We start from the raw sequence: 24811 nt of genomic DNA, 5'->3' as shown, positions 1-24811 counted from the left end.
GTAATAGGCTGGCATACGCACAGGCACAGCCTGTGGAACCTTACAGGCTGCTGAAGCTGGTCTTGGCATTGCTTTTGGCAGCTATGTGGTTATGTGCTCTCTCGCACTACACATTCTTCTGAAAAAAAAGAAAGTTTTAACTAGCTGGTCTTACCACTCCTTTATAAATGAGGGAGCCCTTGGCATAAATAGATCTACATGTTCATTTGGTGTATTAAGAGAGACACACAGTTAAAGAGTGTTCATTACAATTGTAAATTTCTGCCCTCGGGCCCTTAGCCCAGCGCTAGATTACATGAGGTCTATGCTCACGGACAGCGCCTGGCATCTGATTGAGGGTCCAGTGCAGCTAATTAATTTCATTAGAAAGTGAAGTCATCTTCTAGCAGGAATTAATATTTGGAGCGTCATGTTGCTAATTTATTTCCAGATTTAATTAGCTCAGAGAAGAAATGTTGCTTGGGCAAGAGGACTTTTTAATTATCAGCTTGGATAAATTTGAAAATGTTGATGCCTAAGGGTTGAGTTAATTAAAACCTGCATTATTTTAACTTTAATTAGCTCCCATCTTTGTTTTTCTTCACCATATGGCCATGTCCTGTAGTCAAATTTAGTTAATTAAGCTAATTAAGCTAATCATTTTAATTACTCAAGACAATGTGATTGGATAGAGGATGACTACAAGTTTATAGCCAAGTACTTGTTTTTCATTAAGTTGAAGGGACAGAGTTATTTCTGATTGCAGTTGGCAAGCATAGCAGAGTAGTTTGAGAATGTGACAGCCTCTGAGATATTAAGGCTGAAGTCTAATTGCATTCCTTCATAAAAAAAAAAAAAAAAAAAATCTTGTCACCAGCACAACTCTTTTAGAGGAGAAATGGTTTACTACAACATCTTTAAGCTTTCTGCTCGTATGCTGATGTCGGCCCGTTGTACTCCATCAGATTAAATAATGTCTGCGCTTACTCACATTTAAGAGGTTCCGCGTCGGAGTAGATCCTCTGTTCCCTCGCAGGAGCATGTGGGAGACACAATAACAGATAACATGATCTGGAGATAAAGTCGTTGTTGGTTGTGATAGCGCAGTAAACATGTGAAACCTCCATATCCAACTTGTTTCTTCTGACCACAGAGGGCTATGAAATCCAATTGTAATTGGGGGGGAAAGAGGCCTGAGTCTGTGGTGGCTGGTGGGATAGGACGCTGCCCTTCCCCTCCATAACCCTGGAGTGTGGGGTGGCCAGGGCGTGGGTCTATGCGAGCTGCTAGCAGCTGTGCGTCAGTCTGGACACAAGCTGGGCCCATCCAGAAGCCAGGCCTAGCTGACAGATGCAGAGGCTAAACCCAATAATGAAATAATACTGGGAGACATCATGTCCGTGGTTTCCATCATTGTTAAAAGATTTTGGTAGTGAGTACCCCCACTTAGGTAATTTGTTTCCATGTATAATCCTATTGCTCACTATTAAATTAAACCAACTGGTCATTTCAGTTTGGAGCCTATAAATAAACTGGTTGCTATGTGCACAGGCAGCATGTGGGACGTCTCATCTGATTAGAGGGGAAGCACTTAATAATTTGAACTGAAAAAGGTGACCTTCGGTGTCAGGTGACCTCAGTGGTCTGCCACACATATGGCCCGGCAATATTACTAATGTCTGTTCCTAATGTATTTTTACAATCCCAATCCAGGACCACTCTCCACAAATTGTTTTGGACAAATGTTGATGTGCGGTGAGATGGCAAAGTGTACTACACCAGAGCTGTTTACATGGTCAACAGCAGTGATGCTCTGGTCAGGAGAGATGATTGGCCTCTCTCTGCTTTCATCAGAGCGAGGCTGGTTAGTCATCAGTGTGTGTGTGTGTGTGTGTGTGTGTGTGTGTGTGTGTGTGTGTGTTCGTTCAGGTTTTGGTCAGGGGGAGCCCCCAGGCCTCTCATAGCTTCACTGTAACTTAGAATGCAACATGAGAGCAGAGTTAGTCACCAGGTCTCCAAAAGGCCTTCGCCCACTTCAGTCATGTTTCTGTCTCCACCTGCGTACTGTACATGGTCCTGTCCCTCGCCACAGCTGCCCACTGAGATCCTCACCTCACGTCTGGTCCTCCACTTGACGCCAATGAATCAAACCTCAATCTGTAATTTGTATTTAAGAATCTTTCTATCCGACGTTACAGACAGTTTTATAAAGCAGGGTGTAGTATTTAGTTCTGGAAACTTGAATAGGAGCCGTCAAACCTAAAGGAGTTTTCCCTGACGCCGAACGTGGTTTTTGTTGTCAGGACCGGGTGGTTATGATTGTCGCTTGACAAAGAGCTTCAGCCATCATTGAATTTACAATACAAGAGGTTATAATAGGCTCTCTGAGCAGCACTATGTCTTCAGGGCAGATTGGAGGTTATATTGAGTCGCTATCGGAGAGTGAGTAGACGTGCCAGGGCTAGCTCGTTTTGCTTTCCACAGCTGGAAACAGCTCTTGGTGAGTAAAGGAATGAAGTTTGACGTTGAACTTTCCTCTAACAGTAAACAGCTGTGGTTGATGCTAACATTTGCTAGCAATAGCTATGTAGCAACAGCAAAACTTACAAATGGCTCCTTGCTCGTGATTGCAACCGAAAACTGAAAGACCTCTGTCCAGAGCTGAGTATATGACGCTGAGAGTCCTGATGTTTACTCTCATACTAACTCGTTAGTAGATACTTGTCACTTTAAGAAGAAAAGGCTGTTCCCTCAGGTAGTTTAAAATGGCTGGCATATTAGCATCGTTAGCATTTGTGGAGGCTGCCATGCTATCTTTTGGCTAGGATTATAACAATGCCTCTTTTTGTCAGCTGTGACACCAATGTAAAATATTTCCCCCTTAAACTGTGATTTTACTTTTTATGTAAAAAGAACAAAGAAAAAGACAAAAACTAAATACACCAACTTTTCTTTCTACATAAATGACACCTAACTTGATTGTAGTCACAAGATAAACAGCTAACACTGTTAGAATCAACCAGCTGATGTTGAAGGAAAGTAAAAAAAATGTAGACGTTTGGTTTATTATAAATTTTAACTGTTGTTATTGTGGATTGTGTTCATATTTTATTTACCAGCTTATTATTAAGACATAAAAATGTGATGACAGCCACACACGCAGCTTTAAAATGAAGAATAGACACTGTATGAGCAGAGAGGTGCAGACACTCATCCACGCATTGTTAGCCTCAGCTGCAACATGGAAACATCAAATTAACTATCTTTGCTGTTATATTTGAAGAAGTTGGTTAACAAGTGAAACCACTGTCCAGACAGTCATTTTGCTCATCGTCATTGACGTGTGTAGTGTTATATTTGTAATTTTCACATATATCAAGAGGAAAGTATTTCACCATTTGATTTTAAGTAGAAACTAGTGCATGTGTTGTGAACACTTCTTTTCAGTCCATTGTGGGAATTTTTGAGATAAGAAATAAAATGTTAGAATTGAGCATAAGTAAAAGAAAATAGGGAGTAAAAACTAAGGCAGTTTATTATTTGTTTGTGTAACAAAACATATGAAAAATTATTTATTAAAATTTTTTTGTTTTCCTTTTCTTTCACTTTCATCGCAAAATAAGATATGCATTAAAAGAAAAAGTTAAATTTTAGCTGAATTTCATGATTGTGACCTAATCACCTTTATAAAAAAAAAAAAAAAAGCAAAATTTGGCCCAGGTTTGGTCCACTGTCCGACATAAGCCCCTCCACTAGCCAAGGAGAGCTCGGTGCGAAGCAGCTTAATAGATTTAGATGAAAGGAGGGAGTCGTGGAAGCCTCAACCAGCAGACAGTGAGGAGAGCATCTGCTCAAAGGCCACCTCCCCATGCCCGGATCACCATCTCCAGAAGAACTCGGGCATGGAGCCTCCATCTCCACAGCTCCACACTAATTCCAGTGCCCCCGCCACACGCAGGCTAATTAAGGCCATGCATTTATTTATGACTGAGCTCATTAAACAGGGAAAAAGATGGTCGTCGCTCTGAAAACACATTAGTCCCCGAGGAAACTGCCTGTGAAGTCGCTCTCCTCAGGCTGTTTCAGGTTGCAGATTCTGAATCTTTGTGACATATGAAGAAACAACGAGCTGTAATGCCAAAAAAAAAAAAAAAAACAACAAAGAAAAAAAAAAACATCAGTTCTGAGGCGATGAAGTGATGGTACAGGACATTCTTCAGGGAAGCTGCTTGAACTGGTCCCATAATTACATTTATAGGTCATTGACTGGGGGATGAATAGAAATCCCACTTTCAGGTTTTGAGCTTTGCATTTTTTGTCTTTGTGTATTTATGAAATCTGTTGTGCGTTACATTCATGATGTACTTCCTTTGATATAATGTGACAACTGCAGTAAAAGGATATGACACATTGGGAAAAAAGAGCCATGATTAACAGACATAACTCAACTTAGATGAACACGCCCTCAAACATACCGCACCACCCCCACTCTCTTTTTTTTTTTTTTTTTTTTTTACACCACTATGGTATTTAAGTTAATTTAGGACTTTGGCAGTGTAGCGCTATGAAATCAAAGACACAGGATATCCCTCAGGTATATTTTCTCTCCCTGGAGTGCTTGTCTTTCTCACTCTCTCTCTCTTTCTGTGTGTCCGTGTGTGTGTGTGTGTGCGTGTGTGTGTGTGTGTGTGTGTGTGTGTGTGTGTGTGTGTGTAAAGGGCATAGACAGAGAAATCTAACGTAGATCGTACTCCCTTCCTTGTAATTGCAAAGATAATGCCAAATCACACAATCCTTTGCTGAGGCAACTGGAAACTTGATTTAGTGCTCTTTAATGGCTCCAATTTTGAAGACGCTGAAATATTCCTTGTTTCTACTTGTGCTGTTCAGCTGCTCGTCTGAACTGGAAACATAACTGAAATATAATGCAGTTTTATGCTTTCATTTAAAAAAAAAAAAAGGGGGCTTAGCTGTAAGCATGTGTTATCCCATCATCATCAGAAAGTTGAAAGAGTCACAAAAAAAACACGATGAATCCCACCAAGTTTTTTTGTCTGCTGGCTCCACAGTTCAGCTAGCTATCCACAAATCAAGAACGACTCCCCTGCTTGGTTAAAATTCACAGTTGTATAAAGCCTTTTGTGGTCTGATAAATTGCAGTATACAGGAGATGTACACATGAAAGTGCTGCAGAAGAAGTAGCCATCTAGCTAACAAGCTAGGTGCTAACGCTAGCTACCGGCTAATGTGATTTTATTACCGTTGAGAGTTCCTGGTGAGCAAATACTCCTCAGACGTCTCGACAGAGCAGTGGCTCGTCTCCTCCACTGTTGAGCAGCAGGATTTCAAAAATAATTATCAATAATTAAAATAAATAAATAATTAATTAATTAAACTGACAAAATACTAAAAGCAGTAAAGATTGCTCTATAGACACAAATGAAAATATACATAATACATCAAAGATGCATGTACATATTCATACATATACATATATAAAGAGGCTTTGGCAGTAATGCGACCAACATATGAACGACGGATATCTGGCACATAATTATGCAGAAATTTAGCATCAACTGTTTACATGTATCATGTAGTGAGTCTTCTATGTAGCAAACACATAGTAAGTGGACAATCCGAACACAGCCTAACATTTCAAGGCTACATTAGCCGCTATTAGCATATATATATGTATATATTCATTTATGACATATGTTATTATGTCCTACTAACCTAATGGTTTAGACACATGCCACAAAACTGCAATGTCTATGGTTTGATTCCAGCTGACGACCTGTGTTACACGTTTCCTGTCCTCCTCTACACCATCAGTGACAAAGTAATAAGATTTGACTACACAGTTATTAAGGAAAAACATGTGCTTTCTGTTCATTATTTATTTTATTTTTTTTACCAATTAACCAACAATTGAATGTTAATGTATTGGATAGTCAATTAAGGAAATTCCTTGAAATTTACACCCCTGCTTCTTTTTTCTTCTTCTTTTTTTTTAGGTAGTGTTTGTCTAAAAAAGGAGCATTGGGATAAACATTATGGTGCATTTGCGATGCTGCTGGCACAGAGGGGCTGAAATCAATCCACAGGATACCCACTCAGCGCTTCATTTTAGGATGTCTGATAAACAACAGCATTTGGTGACCTTTTGGTGTTCTTATGGGGGATTTAACCCCCTGCTCAGAGCTGCGCCATGCTGGTGGCTCCAGCAGACAGGAGCACAATTTGCGCTGGAACTCAGATGGGACTATTTCTGCAGGCATCACAGGACGCCTGCACAAAAACGATGATATCACACATTGAGGTCCTCTGATTCACCGGACAGCGCAAGACTCTGAGTCTGACAGCGTTTTCGTTTCATCATCCAGAGTCGCAGACAGTGTGTAGGAGTCTGTTGTGTGTGTTTGTGTGAGTATGAGACAGAGAGAGAGGGGTGGGGGGGGGTGTAGGGGCGAACTCTCCACTCTCTGTAGGACTCTGTGTAAGATCCTTTCAACAGCAGGCAAACTGGTTCTGCACTTATTGTGAGAGGAAGCTCTGAGTGTTTAGAGTACTCAGCCCACTTAATGCATTATTATTGTTACTACATTCTTGAGGAGAATGGGAGAAAATGGAACAAGGAATGCTTTTTAAGAGTCAAACCAGTAAAAGGAGAGGAGAACTGTGTGTGTGTGTGTGTGTGTGTGTGTGTGTGTTGTGTGTGTGTGTGTGTGTGTGGGAGGGTAAACATAACTCATAACATAGATCCCACTCTTTTTGTGTATTTTATTTTTTTCTGTGAAATAGATGATGAAGTAACTTGTTTATAAAATGATTAAATGTCCTAATCTTATAACAGTTGTCATTATGATATCGAAGTTCTGTTTAGAAACAATGGGAATTGATAGTTTGGATGTATTTTTAGGAAATCTAAGATAAGTTTTCATATGATTTATTCAGGAATTTATCGTTTATTTTTTTAAAGAAACTACTGCACTACAATTTCCACAGAAGATCAGCGACCTGAGGGCAGGAGGTGCTTAGTTTTTCTCTCGCTGCATTATGAGTGCATTTCCACTACGAAGGTTATCTGAGCGTAAAGTGAGCCTCTTTTCGTCAGGAGGTAAGAAGCCTTTTAACAGTAAAAAGCGAAGCCTTAACAGTGCTCCTTGCACCAGAGTTCATAGCCTACATAATGGAGAGGATAGAGTTACCTGCTACTTTAGGCCAAACATGACTGCCAATAATTGCCTTACTAATATTTGCATGTCCCTCTCTGTGTTATTGAACACCCTCCTAAGTAACTGAGCACCCCAACCAAGGAACTATTTTAAGGTGTTTGCTGATTCCACGGTGGGCTGAGACAAGACAATTATGAACCACATTTCACACCATTATGGTGTTTTAAGGGGTTTCAGGTTTCATTGAAAGCTTGGATCCTGGCCTGCTGAATACCATGCACATGTACTGACTTTATGGATGTTGGTCTAGACTTGGCAGATGTTAACTTTTTCAGAAATAAGATTTTTTTTTAAACACATTTAGACTATTTAAAACTTTGTGTGTAACTAGGCTTTTACTTTTGACTTAGAAAATACCCTTGAATCATTATTTTGACCTGTAATCAATATAAATTCAAAAAAAATGGAGTTCAGCCTAAGATGCATAATGTGCCCAAGTTTTGTCAAAACGTGATAAATGGTTTATGAGATACAAAGGAACAGACAAAACCCCTTGGACCTAATCAGTGTAATTACAGAAATGCTGGAACGCGATGGTGAGATGCATAATTTTCACAGGTTTTGGCAAAATCTGATTAAGACTGGCCAAGAAAACAGATGGATGGATGAACTAATGAAGGAACAAATGAAGAAATGAAAGTTGAGTGATGATTTGGACGAAGTTCCATATAGGAAATACAGGAAATGGTTAATTACAAGACAGGCTATTTATGAGATATACTAGGAAACATGAGCGGACATGAATTCACCTTGTAAAGCTGCCATGTTGTAATAATGTATGTTTTGTAGTACAGAGTCAGTACAGAGCTAAGAGGAACTCAGCTACATTAGCTTTGAGCTAAGTTTGTCAAGGTGGCTTAAGTTAGCCACAGCTCAAAGAGGCAGCCATGTTAAATGTACCAACTACTCTCTTTTAATCTTTATGGGAAAAGTTTTTCAACATTTTGGAATCTATCCTTATTAACTTCCTGGCAGAGTTAGATTAGCACAACTCTGATTTCTGACTGTTAGCTGTAATGGAGCTGGTTAGCTTAGCTTAGCTTAGCTTAGCTTAGCACAAAGACGGAAATGCTTTCATCGTTTTTTGAACGGATTAAACAAAGAAAATATACAGTGTTCATTTTTGAGCTTTATAGGTGAAGGTAGTTGGAGTTTTTATTAGAGGCTAGCCGTTTTCTCCTGTTTCCAGTCGCTATGCTAAGCTAAGCTAACAGCTGCAACATCCAACTGTCATTCATCACCATTTTTTTGTTTTTGTCTTTTTGTCTGCTTCAAATTTTGATGAAAAATGAAAAATCTTCGTCTCACAGACCTGTGTGTGTGTGTGTGTGTGTGTGTGTGTGTGTGTGTGTATGTGTGTGTGCATCTCAAGCCCAACATTTTCTTTTTTTTGCTATTTCTTACAAATGTTTTGTAGATTCCTTTGTAGATGGAAAAATGGCAATATGTGTGTCTTGCTGTTTTCCTTCAGATCTGACCATCAAAACAACATTAGGTGTGTTTGCTCTGAAACTTTTACCAAAATAAAATACCAAGTATTGAGCACAGTTGCAGGGCTGTGATTGCAGTTAGCTTCAACTTGATGTTGTTCCAGCTAATTTATAGCTACAGTGCTACAAGTGTCTCAGAATGACAAACACCACTGATTTGAATTTAATAATAAAATCATCATTTGTTTTTTTTTTTTAAGAGGATAGTGCCTCCTGTGGTGCCGAGCTGCTGTTCCACTGTGAGATTTGTTTTTTGTTTGTAAACAGTTTTTCAAATGGGAGGAGCTTGTGATAGAAGGCAGCTACAGCATGATGGATTCAGTAGAGGCTTTCAGTTCGGTTCATGAATGTGGAAGTGCTGACATCTGTTACACGACTAAAGAAAGGCATGACCAAGCCATAAACGCTGATATGTTGTCTATAACTAAATCTACAAAATCTATAAAATGAGTTGAAGTTATTATCATAAAACATCTGGAAGCTGTTTTTGTATATTATTTCTAATACGGTAAACAAAAAGAGAGAAAACTAGTTTGGCAGAAACTGATATTTCTAAATAAAATTCATAAAGAAAACAACATCTACTCTGCCATAAAAATCTCCCAATCACACTGAGGTAAATGATAATCAAAAGCGTGCGGCAGAATGAAGACATAAACTAATTACAAATAAATACAAGGTGACTAATCATAAGTAATCCAGTTGTGGTGCATCAGCAGACTCCCCAGTGAGAGCAGGAAGGAGCTGGAGTTGAAGCAAAGTGATTTCCCTCAGGCAGACATGCCATTTAAGTGTGCTCCATTGTTGTGTGTGAGATCCATTAGCCCTCACTCTGGTTTGCCACATCAAAGCAAATTCTCACATATGGATTATGTGTAAAATGTGTGTTTTTTAATAATTTGAGTCTTGAAGTGAGCAATTTGGATCTGTGTGCACACACGTATACAGCTTATGTATATTTATGTGTGCGTGTGTGTGTGTTTATGTGTGCATGGATGTGTGTGTGTGAGTAAACAGCTTAATGGAACCAAGCGGATTTCATAATGGAAAAGGCCAACGTTAGTGTAGCACGACACAGTGCTGTTCTGATGTGGATTACTGAGGTCACTTTAAAGCAAAATCAAACCCAAAATCAACTTAAAGGATAATTCTTTTTTTTTTTTTTTTTTAAATCTGATACTCAGAGGCTCCTTTGGCCTGACAGTCATTTAGTAAGCAAGTGAAAGCAGAACACATGTTCTGCTTCTCTGGTTATCACCTCCCAAACATCAACCATGGATGACATCTGTAACATGTTTCATAATTCATACTGAAATCATCCTAAAACTCCTTAAATCAGATGCAACAGTTAAGCTAAATGAGGATGATGGTTTTGAAGCGTTTTGCAGTCATCTGAGTATTAACGCTGACTATATTTTGATGATGTTTCAATAGCCATTCCCCTAAATTTCCGGTTTTAAGTAGTTCATAGACCCTCCAGCCAAAGCTCCATTTGAATGTCACGTGAAAGAGTAGGAATGATCCCTCGAGATTGTTTCATCTGTTTATTTATTTATAATAAATCTGACCACATTGTTTTTGTGCATTTGCAGTGAGATTCAGCTGCAAGAGGGAGGTCCTGAAGTTCACTTTACCACCACTAATGTTTCCCAGTCAAATGTAGGGTAAGTCTGGGGTTGGGTGTCAGAGCAAAACAATTGTTTTTTTGTTTATTAGTTTATTATTTCGTTGCATCTATCCTCCAAACTAAATTAAATTAGCAAAATTACAATTGTTGCTTTCTTCATGTTGCTGAACCGATGCTTTTGCACATCTTAACTCCGCATTTGTATCGACTGTGCGTCACACCACAAATCTGGGTGTTGTCTTGAACTTGGATCTAAATTTTAGCCATCATATCAGTCAGTAACAGCACCAGCCTTTCATCATCTAAACAAACGGCGAGAGTAAGGGAACTCCACCACGACAACTAATTGGCAACTACAACTTGATCAAAATACAGCCACTGGAACTCTAACAAAAATATGAACTTATTACACCCACTTTAAAGTCTCTGCTTTAGTCAATTATATTTCAAAATAGTGCTATTAATCTAAGCATCACTTGCTGTGCGAGCTCAAATTATATTTTTCCATCAAGAAAACGCCACAAAATATGTAGAATCTGTAATTTTTTAGTCTGCTGCAACATCCCCACTGATGTCAGACACTGTCCAAATGTTACCATGTTTAAATCTCAACCTAAAACCGACCTGTTCATTGTGGCCTGTGATTGAACTTTTGCCCTCAAATCATTTTAATGTTTAATGAGTTTCATTTTTAATTTAAATATGTTTATTATTATTATTATTATTATTATTATTATTATGCTGTTTGTGAAGCATAATATAACTGGCACTGTGTCTGAAAGATGCAATATAAACAAATAAATTGATAAAATATTTGCTTTTTTCACAGCAGAACATTTTGACTTGTCAGAGCAGGAAAAGCTCAGGTGTCGCTAATAACATGAAACGAAACGAAACCTGTGACAACAGGTTGTTTCTATCCACCTATTTTTACACCTGAGTGAAAAAGGCTGAAATTAGATAAAAAAAAAAAAAAAAAATATCACAAGAAACGTTTTTATGATTAGTTGAGAGAAATCCGTGCATCCATATAAACAATATGCGACAAAGTTCAATGGTAACAGACTTAGGGAATAAATCGTGACACACATAAAGCATGTGACTTAAACATCACTGAAGCTTATGCTCCACTGGAGAGACGAAAAATAAAAACATCAGAATAATGACACTGTAACTCTTCCTCAAATGAAAAGATAAAACATCACATCTTACATAGTTTTCATTTGATGGAGGTTTGACTGTTTTTAATGGCGTCACCTTGTTGTTGCCTCTTCTGCAGTGGTTTAACGGTTTCGTTTTCTTTTTCCAACTATCTGGAAATTGGATTAAAATTGGCACTGAATTTGTTTGGAAATTTGACTATTGTGACAGTATGAGCCAGCACACACGATACCAGGAGCCTGAAACTGAGGCAGCTAAATATATTTTCAGTTATTAACTCTATTATTTACACCTGTGCTTTTCCTACTTTTCCTACGATGTCAAAATATCTGTTTACACTATTCAGATATAAATACATATGAAGCTGCTGTGTGTAGGCGCACATGTAACCTACTCAAACACTGAAACTGAAATTGTGTATTTTGCTCAAATAATCGTGTTGTAATTCACCACAGGTCCAGTGTGCTCCAACATTCACAAAAGATAAAATTACGTGTCAGACTCATGTTTAAACGCTTATGAATAAAAAGGTTGAGGGTTATGCTTTGGGAGACATAGATATCAGAGACATTGGGATTCAAGAGATCAGCTTCTCCAGCTTTGTGAGATTTTTTCTAGCAGTTAAAATTCTGATTTAAAACACAAACGTCTGTTTACACTTGGAACTGTTTTTTTGTTTTTGTTTTTTTGTTTTTTGCATGAAAGTCTTATCCTGTACAGCAGCATTGTTTCAGCGACAGCAGCGGGCTCACGAGAGGCCCAGACTCTGCAGATAAGCGCATCAGCCATTACCGGGTCCCTCCTTCAGACCTATTAGGTCTTGCAAGGACTTCAAACACCAATTTGTTCTGCAAATAGCCCATTCAATTTGTGCCTGCCAAAGAGAGACACCTCTCTCCCTCTCTGCAGTAATTGAATCTTCAAAGGGGACATTTTCCTATATTTCTGTCAGGTATTAGAGTGATGAATAGCAAACGGTCATTTGAAAAGAAAGAGAGGATACATGTTTATCCATTTTCAGTTAGACACTCATCATGCGCCTTGATGATTGCTGGGCTGGAAGCTGAATGGCAGCGCTGCAGTCTTCAATTGAGGATTTTCAATGCTAAGGCAAGTCATGCACTGATCACGCCTTCCTCGTGAAAGCTAAATTCTCGGGCACTCGGCTAAATGGGATCCTGCAGTAATTATGTAATTCAGACATAAAGATGTCACTGAAATGATTCAGTGGTAAAAACAAGGGTCTCAAGACAACATTGCTATAGAGAAGTGCGTCAACTAGAATTCACATATTACAAAATATAAACCCAGATTTAGAAAACCGTAACCGCGAGCACCGATTCTGAAGCTTCACAATGAATTTACAGAGGCTTTCAAATCTTCAATATTTTTATTAATTAAATACACCATACTGGAGCAAATGTCTCGGAAAATATCACAAATAAATTTCTCTTTCATTCAGCATTTATATGTTGATGATGATTTCTACATTACCGACTATGAGCAAATTTCTTGTTTGCCATGGGTTCAGGTTTTTCGGGGGGGGGGGGGGGGGGGGACTGGAGCTGAGTGCGGAGAGGTTGAATGTACTGTAGCCACGCCTGGACAACGACATTTACATGCATACTGTACATACATGGTAGTTTTACAAATACACCGAGTGTTCATGATTTGTTTTCCACAAAGAGCCACAGATTTTTTTTAAAATCCCATCTTTTTATATATATATACCACCAAAGAAAAAAAAACAAAAGAAAAAACACATTCCCCGTTGACAACATTTAAAATATAGAAAGTGGAAACACCATGTTGTTGGGAAATAAGGATAGAAAAGAGAGAGAGGAAAAATGAAAAGGTCCCGGTTTTCCCCAAAATGTCTTTAAACAAATATGCAGAGTTGAAAAGCCTGCATCTCTTTAACCTCATTAGTCTTTTTCTCGTTCCCTCACTTCAGTCACAACATCCTCTTGTGTGTTATTTAATTTTCTCTTCCTGAAGAGTCCCCTTGGATTCTGAACGGTCTCTGGTCTTTTTTTAATTCCAAGGTCACGGAGTCCTCAGCGTCCTGATTCAGGTGCGGTTAAGTGCAAGTATCCACCCATATTTGGGGAAAAGCCAAGGTTGAAGGCTGAGCGTTGGGTATGGGTTGCAGAAATAAAAGTCAGGTTACTGGTAAGATGGGTAGAGGATTCCTTTAGGGCAAAGGGCCTGGGAGCACAGCTAAAAGGCTGGGGTGTTGCTGATCCACGCTGTCTCGGGTGACAATGAGTAAGGGCTAAAATGAAGGCACACATCCTGCTTCCTGCACAGCTCCCGCTTAACACACCTGAATAGTGAGAGATAAAAAAAAAAAATATAAAACATTTTTTTTTGGGGGGAAATTCGGGGTGTCATTAAGGGCATCAGTTCACAGAATGACATTAATGCTTCATCCTGATAAATCAACTTTCCACCAGCTTCACCAGTGTTTAATTTATTGATCAGCCAGGCTTTGAAAACCATCTGGTGTCCTATTTACTTTGCATTAACTTAAAAGTGCATTCATGAAGCGATTCTCTTTGGTATAATTAGAACCACGCTCGAACATAACTGCAGGAGGTGTTCAGTCCGGTGAAACAGAAAAATGCAGGGGAGTAAAGACAATTATCTGTCTTGGTTCCACCGGCATCCAACTTTTTCATCTTTTTTTTTTTTTTCATGATTCTAAGGGGCGATTTACTTTTCCCTTCATCCCTCAAATCACTAGGAGGGCTTCAGTCTATTAGTAATTGCAAACTCCTACTTGGGGGCTAATTAAAGTGACTGACGCTGGGAGGGTCTCACTCCCCTGGGTCAAAGCAGCTCTGTATGAGAGAGGTAATTTGTCTGTTCTGAACAAAGATATTAGGAAGAAGCTGGGAAGAAAGCTTAATAAATGAGCATCAAATATCCTATGCCATGAACGTAGACACCAGTTATGTCACAGCAAAATCACACATAATCAAACAATGGTCAGTAGATAACCCTGTGTTTCTGGGACTGCTTCATTTTCTCCTCTGCTACACCAGCCTGTGCTTCTATACTCAATTTATGTTGTGCTGTTCAGGATACATGAGGTGTATTGATTTTGGGGGCTGTTATCCTACTGTTGGTCTGTGTTGTTTGAGGCCGTCCCAACTTCTGCTTTAGCAAAAGAAATGAGACTGTTTGTGTGATGAAGAGCTCCAGCAGCAGGTTAATTCTCCTTATTTCACTCACCGAGATAACAAAAGCATCCTGAGACTGTTCCCACTGAGCGATGTGTCTCTGTTTATTTAATAATTCTCTCTGCTATAATTAAAGCACCAGGGCCAATATTCAGATTGCATTTTAGCATCAATAATTCAGCAGTTTTCACTACAATTGATGTTAGCACATAAATAAACAATGAGGCCTCATATTTACTATGCCAGCCATGCTACGAGAGACATTGGGGGTGGGAGTAAGGACTTAAACAAGACATTTAAAATTAAGTTAGATAATGCAACAGCTTTCAATTTAAATGTGAGGAGCTCTAAGAGCTCTAAGAGCTGATTTGTAAAAGTGACAAGCCCTTAAAAGGCCTGTGACGTGGAGGGAGGGAGGGAGGGAGGGAGGGGTGCTGGAGTGGGGGCTTAATGGAGTTCTACCTCTCCTCTACTCACAAAACCACTCAAGGTGAAATGCATGCTCCCAACAATATAATTCCTCTTTCAGTCAGACTCTGACACACTCCAAACACCTCCCATATCTCTCTCTGTGCTGTGTGTGCAGACAAGGTATCAATAAAGCTCCTTGTTGTGAGGCAAAAATGATTATATCTCCTGCGGGCAGAATGAAGCTATCCTGAAGAATGAAGTTATCCTTCATATATGATTAGGCCTTCTGTTTTGCTTTCACTGGAGGCATCAAGATCAAATCAGGGAAAGCCATGATGACAGCTTCCATGATATACTAGCTGCTGCAGCTTGCTGTCTGTGTTCAACCTCGGGTCCTGGATACATATTTTTGGCCTCGGAGCAATAACTTAGCCCAGGTGATCCCAGTCTTGTTGATAGAGAAGTCAAATACTGTCTTAAACACTCGGTATTAATGGCAACGTGTCATTTTTCAGCACAATTGGGAGTCTGGCAAGATGAGTCAAAATATGTATCTGCTCATAACAAACTGAGGGTGAGGACAGTGGTACGAAAAAAATCATTTTCACATGTTTTGTGCTGACGGTTAATACAGATTTTCTGAGTGCGTTGTCGTCCAACAAGAATGATGGAAAAATCCATTGGCTGTCTAAAAATAAAATTCATCTCTGCTCTGTAAGATTTAATATCTGCTGCATGCCTTGCAGTGGAGTTGAATCGACGACATCGATATAAACAGAGTGAAAAATGTTGGCTTGAAAATTACAGATGTTTTTCTTTTCCTACTAATGACTCCAACTGACTGATGACAACCTTTCACTGACTTGTCCATTACTTTGAAGTCATCAAACTTCGGCCCATTCTAATAGAAACGAGACCACAAAGAACTCAGACAGACGCCGTCACATGAGGATGGTGGGAGTCTTACCTTCTGGTCGGGCAGTAGTGGGTTCGTCTGCAGTGAACTCAAATGGCCGTTGATGAGCGCTGTGGGTCTGTCGTGTTCACAGAACAGGCTGCCGTTGATGTAGTGGAACCGGTCTCCGGGGACGAGCCGGTTCCGGCAGGTGGAACATGTGAAACACTGGAAAGGGTGGGGAGGGCAGAGAGAGAAGCGATGACAACCACGCCTGACGACCATGAGGCAGAGCTCAAGCCTATTACGTAATAACACCTTGGAGCAAACACACACATGCTGATACACACAGACACGTACGCATTTCTGCACAAACTGTGAGTGCAGGTGCTTGTGGAGGTTAAAGCTGTCAAATACACATTAAACCAGTTAACCGCAACTTAAGGCTTTTTGTGATCAACCGCATAATGTTTTGATCTAAAAACTATCGAGAAATCATGAAAAATGCCTCTCACAATCTATTATAGTACAAAGTGATGTCATCAAATAGAGCTACTTTTCTGGTAATGTTTAGCATTTCTGCTTGAAAAAAAGACAGTAATAATTAACTGTATATAAAAATAGTTGCTAATTACATTTCTATTGATCAACTGATGATAAATCAACTCATTGTTTCCCACCTGCAAACAATTTAATTATTTCCATACCTGTTTTAGCTGCCATGTACAATGATTTAGATTAAAAAAAAAACTTTTTTCTTTAATGATTTGTTTATTATTTGAAAAACAATCAATAGCCGTACTTAGATTTTGTAAATCTTACATTTCCAAGAAAACAAAGCTCAAAGTTAAGACAATTCAAAACAACTTTATTTATCCCTGTAAGTGCCATTGTGCACAGCAGCTTGTCACCCAAATCAACAGATACACACATACTAGATGAAAAAAACGCACAAAACTAAGAAAATCAAGTTTAAACTTGAGTTTACCTTGAGATGGTACACGTTGCCCTGTGCCCTCATCACCAGTTCACTGGCTGGAATGGACTGGCCACAAGCGCTGCAAGCTCCACTGTTTCCAAATAATCTGAGAAAAAGGGAAGAAGAAGGGAAAAAGAGCCAGCGTTACTACGGAACCTCTGCGCGCATCTGCATAGATTTGGCCTTGTGTAATGGACTGTGGCATCCGTACTTTTGTCTGCCGAGTGTGTGACTGAATGAAAACTATATTTAGTGCTAAGTTCGCTATTCCCCCTGCTCCATTCCTAACGTGCAGGGAAAACACACAGGAGACGAGAGAGGGGAGAGAAACAGAAAATCATCACAGTATCAACAGAAAAAATGGATCCTCCGGTACTCTGCTCTCCACAAGCATCTAGCACTGAAACTGCATATTACTTATGGTGCACATTTTTTGCAACCTAATAATAACCTGGAACATAAGCAATCAGGACCTAAGAGGATTTGATTGTACATCCAGGCGGAGACATAGTGCTTTTGCCATTAGGAGTCCTGTGAATGCTCTGTCAGTGCCGTGTTTCCATTAGAAACCCGTAGCTACTCGGGTTGATATATAATGTGCATGGGTTAACCTTTTCAATCATGGTGTCAACACTTTAGATTTGCTTCTGCTCATCTCTTTCGTCCCTAACCTTCTCTCTCTCTCTCTCCCTCTGCCTCTTGATAATGAAATGCTTGCTCCAGCTTCCCTTCTATCTTCCTTCTGAGTCCACAATTTAGATTACTTCATCTCGGTGAGCAGCAAACTGAATGAAATTTCGATTTGAGCAGAAAGTAATTTACTGGGATCTGGACCCATTTGTCATCATATCTCACCGGGTGTTTGCTCTATCACTGCACTTTTCCTAAGCAATCAAATAAGACCACGGCATCTGACATGCTCCGCAGAGAAGGGGAGAGAGGAAGAGAGGGATGGAAAAAGAAAGGGATAGGGGGGAGTGGTTAACACTGGTGTGTGTGCATCAGATTAAGTTGTTTTGGCAAAAGAAAAAGAATTAACAAGAAAAAGAAACAACAAGAGGAGAGTGTTTTAAGATTTTCATTTTTTTTCTGTTAAAACATTCTTGAGGACGATTTTATGAAAAGTATTTAACAAATTCACGCTGAGACAGAGCTAGGGAATTAATGCTTCCACCATTCCCACCATAACCCAAGCATTTGTTAGATATATTGACGGACAAACAAGCCCGAGCTCTTTGCAAAGGGACACAGAAATGGCTTTCAATAAGACAGCCTAGGCAGAAGCAAATTTTGTCTTGGCATCATTTGGAAAGGCTCCATCAAAACTCAATTTCAGAAACTAATTAACTGGAGACTGTCGTCACAACACTGCCAATTCTCTGCTTTCACTGGGACAAGCATGATAGTGGAAATGAACATATAGGCCTTGCTTTAAGAGAAGCAGAACTACACTTCTCTTGCAACGACATTTCTGCATATCAAAGTCGCCTCATTCTAAAACTCAAACTTTGCCTCAAATTGAAAACATGTTCCTCGTGTTCGTGTTGAATTCATTCCTCGAGGAGTTTCCTCTGCGTGAATGCTTTTGAGAGGTGTCCAACGAAGACTACAGGACGGTTTCACCACAGCCATTTTTTTTTTTTTTCATTTCACCATAGTGTTAACCTAAAGTAGGTTGATTAAATTTTTTATTTTTTTTTTAACCAGGGGTTAGCTCTTGATGGTATTTGATTTAAGGAGCCAAAGCCTTTAGGTGCTCAATTAAGCTGCTATATCAGTTTGAACTTGGGCTCTAATGGCCTCTTCTGCCAGTGAACTACAGCGCAGAGGTGAAGTACACACCCCAGGTCAGTATAATTAAAGCCAAGGGACTCTTTAATTGCAATGACACATCTGGTTTCTGCTTTTTTTCCTCCGAAAAAAAAGCACAGCAGTTCTCACTATCTTCCTGCAGGATGGATTTATCTTGATTTATCTGTTGTCTTCCCCCCCTGGATCTGATTTTGCTACAACCAACGCGTTTGATTAAATTAAATAACAAACAAAAAAAACACATTTAGAGCCGTCTGTCGTCTATATAGGCAATGACTATTGGATTTCATTTCAGCACTGACTGCCAGGTGAAATATAGCGTGGCTTGCTGCTAGATGTCTGGTAAATGCAGACCTCATTCACCAAGGCCTTTGAGTAGGGTAAAATTACCCCACAACAATGATTCCTGCAACACAGTCCATTAAAAATGCCTCTCTACATCAGCAGCCAAAGCACCTTAAAAGCACTAGGCCATATTGATACTGAAGCGGGGCTTTGCATAATGGCAAGAGCTGCATTAGAGAAAAGGGTGGAGGGGCTGGGGACAGGGTGGGGAGGGGTGGGGAGATTGCAAGATGAGGGAGGGTGCGTGTTGATCTGTGTTGTGTATGTGCATGTGTTTTGGGAGGAGGGGGATGGGGAGGTGTGGAGGGTGGAGGGTGGAGGGTGGTGGTGGTGGTGGTGGTGGTGGTGGTGGTGGTGGGGGATCAGCCAAATTACACTTGGTTAATTCAGAGTAACAGATCTGGCCCCAAGTGAATTGAAGGCCTTGAATTAATTCTGTTATGACAAATCAAGATAAACGTTTCCCCTAAATTGCATGCGATTTAATTAATTTCTGAGATCCCAGTTTTTTCCTGGCCTAATAGTTCACATTCTCTTGTGCTGTCATAGTGCTTGAGTGGGCAGACTTCAAAGTGATATTAAATAACCAACTATTAGATTTACCTCACACGTTCTATTGGAAAAGTGCCATTTAATTACCTAGGCTTATTCAATTAAGGGGACAGCATTCTCCCTGAATCCAGCAGCCACAAGTAAATTAATTCTCCCTCTACTAGCAGCCCACAGAAATAATATCACCTCCAGCTTAAAGCGACATGATCCCCACAGCAAACGCAACTTTGGCTTCAAGTTTGACATTAAAGCTTTTGGTGGCAGCGCTGCATGAAAAACAGAGATGGTGTTGGTCCTGTGATGTTTGTGAATATTCCTACTTGATGGGAGATGGGTATCATCCCAGGCCAGGCATACATCCCTTTACAGCCCTGATGTGATGCGTTAGGACTTCATGCTAAATCAGATGAGCATTTTTACATCAACTCTATGAACATAAGTTTGGAGCTACAGCTGAAAATGTATGTCATATGGGCAGTTCAGCAATCCATTACAAAAATGAGTCTGCCCCTTTAAGATGAGGGGAAAAAAACAGCGGCAAATGGCCTTCGCAATAATCCCTCTTCTCTATCTGTCTTTCTCTCTTGCTCTCTCTCAAAAGCCAATTTGGTTAATTAAATGTTTTGTTTGCAGTGTGGCTCTCATTCATTTCGGACACGTCATTGGGAGCGGATACAAGCCAGGGACCAGATCTCATTAGATAAAACCCATCAGGACTAAAGGAAATGGAGGGGGACTATAATTAAAGCATTTAATTGTGTAGACTCACTGTCAGATGTTTTTTTCCCCCCGCTCCTATCTTTATCTCTACAGAGATCTCATGGTTCCATAATATGCGTTTTAGCTCTTCCACCAAGCATGCTCTCATTACAAGTGGAAAGGTGTATCCACATTTCCCCCCCTTCCAATTTTAATTACGTTATAGTCCCATTATGAATGAAGTAGCCCATTGACTTCCTCATCCTTTTTATGAGGTGGGTGTGAGAGCGCACAGGCACACTTTAGATTTCGAATTATCCGTGCAGATTTAATGGCAGTGTTGCATGTTGACTGTAGTGTGGGTCCATCTTGTAGATTATTAATGCAAAAGAAATTAACTGTGCCCAATCTCAGATACGTGAATTTATATGTATTTTAACTCATAAAAACAAAAACCTTCAACTGACAAACATAAATATTAAGGCAAACTGAAACTGTTAATTAATAGGTTTAAAATCAATACCATTCTTGCACCCCAGCAACAAAGTATTTGCACTTGAAGTAAACTGTACCTTGTCCCGTCACTGCTATACATTACCAGAATAAGGGTGTCATCAACAACCTTTGGTTGGGTGTCTAGCACACCTACTAAATATTAAAAAAGGCTCTCTTTGCTAATTAAATGGTGCTTTTCTGTTATGTAACTGAAAAATAAAATGATAGTCTGTGCCCAACTCGAACAATGTACATGTGTCTGGCAAAACAAACATAAAATCCTACAAGGCCAATTTTCTGTCCTTCAGTTGACCATGAACAGCAAACAGGACGGACATGTAGATGGCCTGCAGAACAACTCTTTTGCTTTGTGCTCTGTCAACATGCCAGATTGTTTGACCTCGTTCAGGGTAGAAGGGAGAAACCTCAACCAGGATACTTTAATGAGCACTGATGATGTTAGTACAATTTGAGACACATGTTCCACAGAAATACACTCAACCTTGCCAATCATTGCATGACCAGCGCAGATCATTGTTAATTTAGCCCTGTTTTTTTTTCTTTTTTTTTTTACTTGATTTAATATCATTACTTCATATATTCCAGGACTTTTAAAAGTAAAGTTATCTGGTTTCTGAAAAATGCAGTATTCTCAAATATTCATGCAAGATGTGAAATGACTTATCCAACTTATACTGTAACATTATAACAGGAATTACTTCTGAAAATCTGTGGCAAGAACAATCAATGACAAGCTCTGTGCATGCATTTCGTGGTCTTTGTCTCACCTGATATAGTCGTTTCTACAGAGGATCATGCCACTTTTTGTGTAGCACGACGTGCCGATTTCGCCCAGCTGGGCCTGACAGCAGGAGCACTTGAGGCATCGGCTGTGCCAGTAACTGTCCATGGTGTAAAGGAGGAAGCGGTCTGCGATTTTGCCCCCACACCCCGCACACCGCTTCCAGGACAGAGACCCTGTGCCCACCGGTGGTGGCTGGCTGTTGCCTCCGGGATTCACCATTGTCCCTGCAAACACAAACAGAGGAGATGATGTTGACAGTCCCATCCGTTGTACATGTCACACCCAGAAGGGTGCAGTTCATACTTTTCCCAAGTGAGTATTGTTATGTACACAGTGGGGTCAAGACCTCAGACAGATAATGTTGGATCCTCACGTAAGAGGGTAATACAATCATGTGAACCACACTCCACGATTTACTTTATTGATTATGAAATTAATTTAAGATTCCTGCCACTTGAACGTCTTGTTGCATCAGCGTGGTCTTTGAGCAGCTGCAGACTGCAAATCATACCAAAGCACAATAGCTGATCTCATTAAGGGAACAGTTTCCGAGTCCTGTTCTGCTACAAAAGAGCTACGAGTCATTTAGTGAACTAATCTGCCCTTGATCTCTGTCTCATCCCCATGCGTTGGACCTCTCATGATGAATGTCTGTTAAATGATAATACCAGGGGCCACAGGAACAATTATGCAGCTCGAGCTTTTGTTGAGCTGATCCTAAGAAATTCCAAATAACACAATACTTGACCACACAATACTGCACTCTATTGCAGTTTGAATAGCTGGGAGGTGGTTATCGCAAAACACAAAGGAATAGGCTGAAACAAGGTTGGCTTCAAACTGACATTGAAAACACTTTGACATGTTGGCTCTGTGTTTACCAACACTTGATGCTTGCTAAGGCCTTTGACCTGAACAATGGGTATGATCTGGTCGGGGTGACTATAAACCAATATTTAACAGCACCTTTAATGGGACACATGGCCCCTGCTATACCACAGACCTGCTCTAATGATGTTAAGTGTTCTAATCTAATGAAATGCAGGCATTTGTTTCACCTACAAAATTAATGTGGGTTCCTTCAAATGTAATCCTCTCCAATTTGGTCAGGCAGACTACATGCCTGGATAAAGCCAAATCTTTGTTGAAAGGCAGGTAGGCTAATTAGAGTTGGGGAGGGAGGTGGGGGGGTGCACACAGAAAAGCATTCAGTAAGCCCATTAGCGATGGCTCTTAGGGACAAACCACAGCGTGCCTTAGTGCTGATTAAATCTAAAAGGAGATGAATCAAAAAGCCGACCTGAAAGTGACTCCCTGGATAAACAAGACGGACCATCGTCAAGTTTCATTCAGAGAGGAGTTTCTTTTTTTCCGCTGAGGGATGGAGGGGACGGGGGGGGGGGGGGGGAAGAGAAGAGGAGGAGGAGGCGGAGGAGGAGGAGGGGGGTGGCTTTTAACTTAAATGGGCTAACTCAAGTAATTACACGGGCAGGCAATTTGGGCGCAGAGACCAAGTCATGGAAATAGGAGAGAGGGGAAAAAACCTATCAGCCAGCCATGTGCTAAAAGGTCCTGTCCGATGGCTGCTGCTTTTCCTTTTTCAATTTTTTTTTTGGAAAATTAAAGAAATGTAGCATCACGCTGGTGTTATTGCGGTGTAAATGCGTGAATAGGGGTTTAAGGGGAATGAGGTTAATGTCGCTAAGAATTACACAGGCTATCAAATATCACCGCCACATATAAGTAGAACCGACGAAGCTGGTTTCCAGTGAAAACTAGCTATAATTAGAAAGAACAAAATACATTTTAAAGGAATCGCTCGCCATGCAAATATAACAGCAACAAACACCCACCTCGTTTGTCTCTTTTAAGTGTAATGGCTGTAAAGTTAAGGACTTGAAGGGTAAAGTAGGTGAACAGGTAGGCGAGAACAACAGTCCCCCCCCACCCCCTCCTCAAAAAAAAAAAAAGTACAGGTAAAAAAGCGGACACACTATATCGCGCGGCGGTCGGCCTCCAGCTCCGCGCGACTGCGAACCTCAGCGAGGACTCGTGCTCGTGTGTTCACTGGCAACAAGCGGAGCGCCGAGCAAATGGAGTTATCAGATAGTATTTCCACTGGATGGTTCCCGTCTCACTGTTGCTGCCGCTTTAGAGCTCTTTCTTTTCGCTGGAACAAAAGAAGTCCATTGCGAGACGTAATTACAGGTCTACGTGTGCCGCAACGTCCTCGAAAATAAGAAGTGCGTGCTTTTGGCGAAAGGACGGAAAAAGAAATAACGAGGCTGGCAGAGAGGCTATAACTGACTGTCCTCTGGTCTGGTCTCCGGGTCCCGTTAGCTGCTTGTTCTACATGTGTCGCTGACAGGAAGAAACCTCCAGTAAAAAACCCCTTTTAGCCTCGTGACGAAGGTGCCGCCGCAGCCAATCGGCGCGCAGTCGATTTAAGAGGAATAATAAATCCAGCCAATCAGAGGGAGGTGAGATTGACTTGGACACGCAGAGACGGATGGAAACGGAGGGGATCGGTCGAGGTGGACCTGAAAGGTGCGAAAGCAACGGACAAGAGACGACTGTCAAAAAAACAAAATAACAAAACGAAAACACAACAGTTAACAGTTTAAAGAGACCGCAAAGTACCTAATAATAAGGTCCTTATAATAAGTCTAGCCTTTATGTGTGTCCTGTTTGATAAGTTGCAATAATTAATGTTGATTTATTATCTTCTTTAATCGTCTTTATTCATAATAGAGGAGTGATTGGCTGTGGCAGCTGAATATTATCATGTTAAAACTGATGGATATCTCCCTATCTCTGCACTGAATGGTTTCCTATGTGACCGGACAATTTTTTTTTTTTTTTAAATACAAGCTGCATGGCAACATCCACTCGGCTACATTCATCTCACGTCTGAGTTTAATTAGTTGACATTCAATAACTACTTAGTTTACCGAGGATGACTCCAACCTCTGGGAAATATCAAGGCCTAATAGCTGCGTAGTGGCGCCATCGTCTGTCACTGAAAATAATCGCAGCAATGCCTGCTGTCGTTTACAACCTCATTAAGCCTCAGGTCGTTGGTTTCAACACCTATTAAGGCTAATTTGCAAGACCTCGATTTGGCTGAGATCATTTAATTAA

The 24811-nt window shown here is 40.3% G+C and overlaps 1 protein-coding gene across 1 annotated transcript; it reads right to left on the bottom strand.

Annotated features, from left to right (window-relative positions):
• Nucleotides 1-12863: 12863 nt before the first annotated feature.
• Nucleotides 12864-24038, bottom strand: lmo4b (LIM domain only 4b). Its single transcript, XM_056379386.1, has 5 exons — nucleotides 23524-24038; nucleotides 21654-21894; nucleotides 16972-17068; nucleotides 16056-16211; nucleotides 12864-13818 (listed from the first exon to the last, which is right to left on the bottom strand). Exons 2-5 carry the CDS (start codon nucleotides 21887-21889, stop codon nucleotides 13810-13812), a joined length of 498 nt encoding a protein of 165 aa, XP_056235361.1. The 5' UTR covers nucleotides 21890-21894; nucleotides 23524-24038; the 3' UTR covers nucleotides 12864-13809.
• Between the last annotated feature and the right edge of the window lie 773 nt (nucleotides 24039-24811).

Source organism: Seriola aureovittata, chromosome 6, assembly GCF_021018895.1.
Source record: "Seriola aureovittata isolate HTS-2021-v1 ecotype China chromosome 6, ASM2101889v1, whole genome shotgun sequence".
NCBI classification, from domain to species: Eukaryota; Metazoa; Chordata; class Actinopteri; order Carangiformes; family Carangidae; genus Seriola; species Seriola aureovittata.
This window is presented reverse-complemented; position numbering and strand designations above follow the sequence as displayed.

Bases quoted from the DNA above. Each gene is read 5' to 3' on its own strand.
- lmo4b (XM_056379386.1), bottom strand. From the start codon at position 21,889: ATGGTGAATCCCGGAGGCAACAGCCAGCCACCACCGGTGGGCACAGGG. The intron at 17,069-21,653 runs GTGAGACAAAGA...CCTTTTTCTCAG, and splicing joins TGTAGAAACGACTATATCAG to ATTATTTGGAAACAGTGGAG. The intron at 16,212-16,971 runs GTAAACTCAAGT...CACCCTTTCCAG, and splicing joins GCAACGTGTACCATCTCAAG to TGTTTCACATGTTCCACCTG.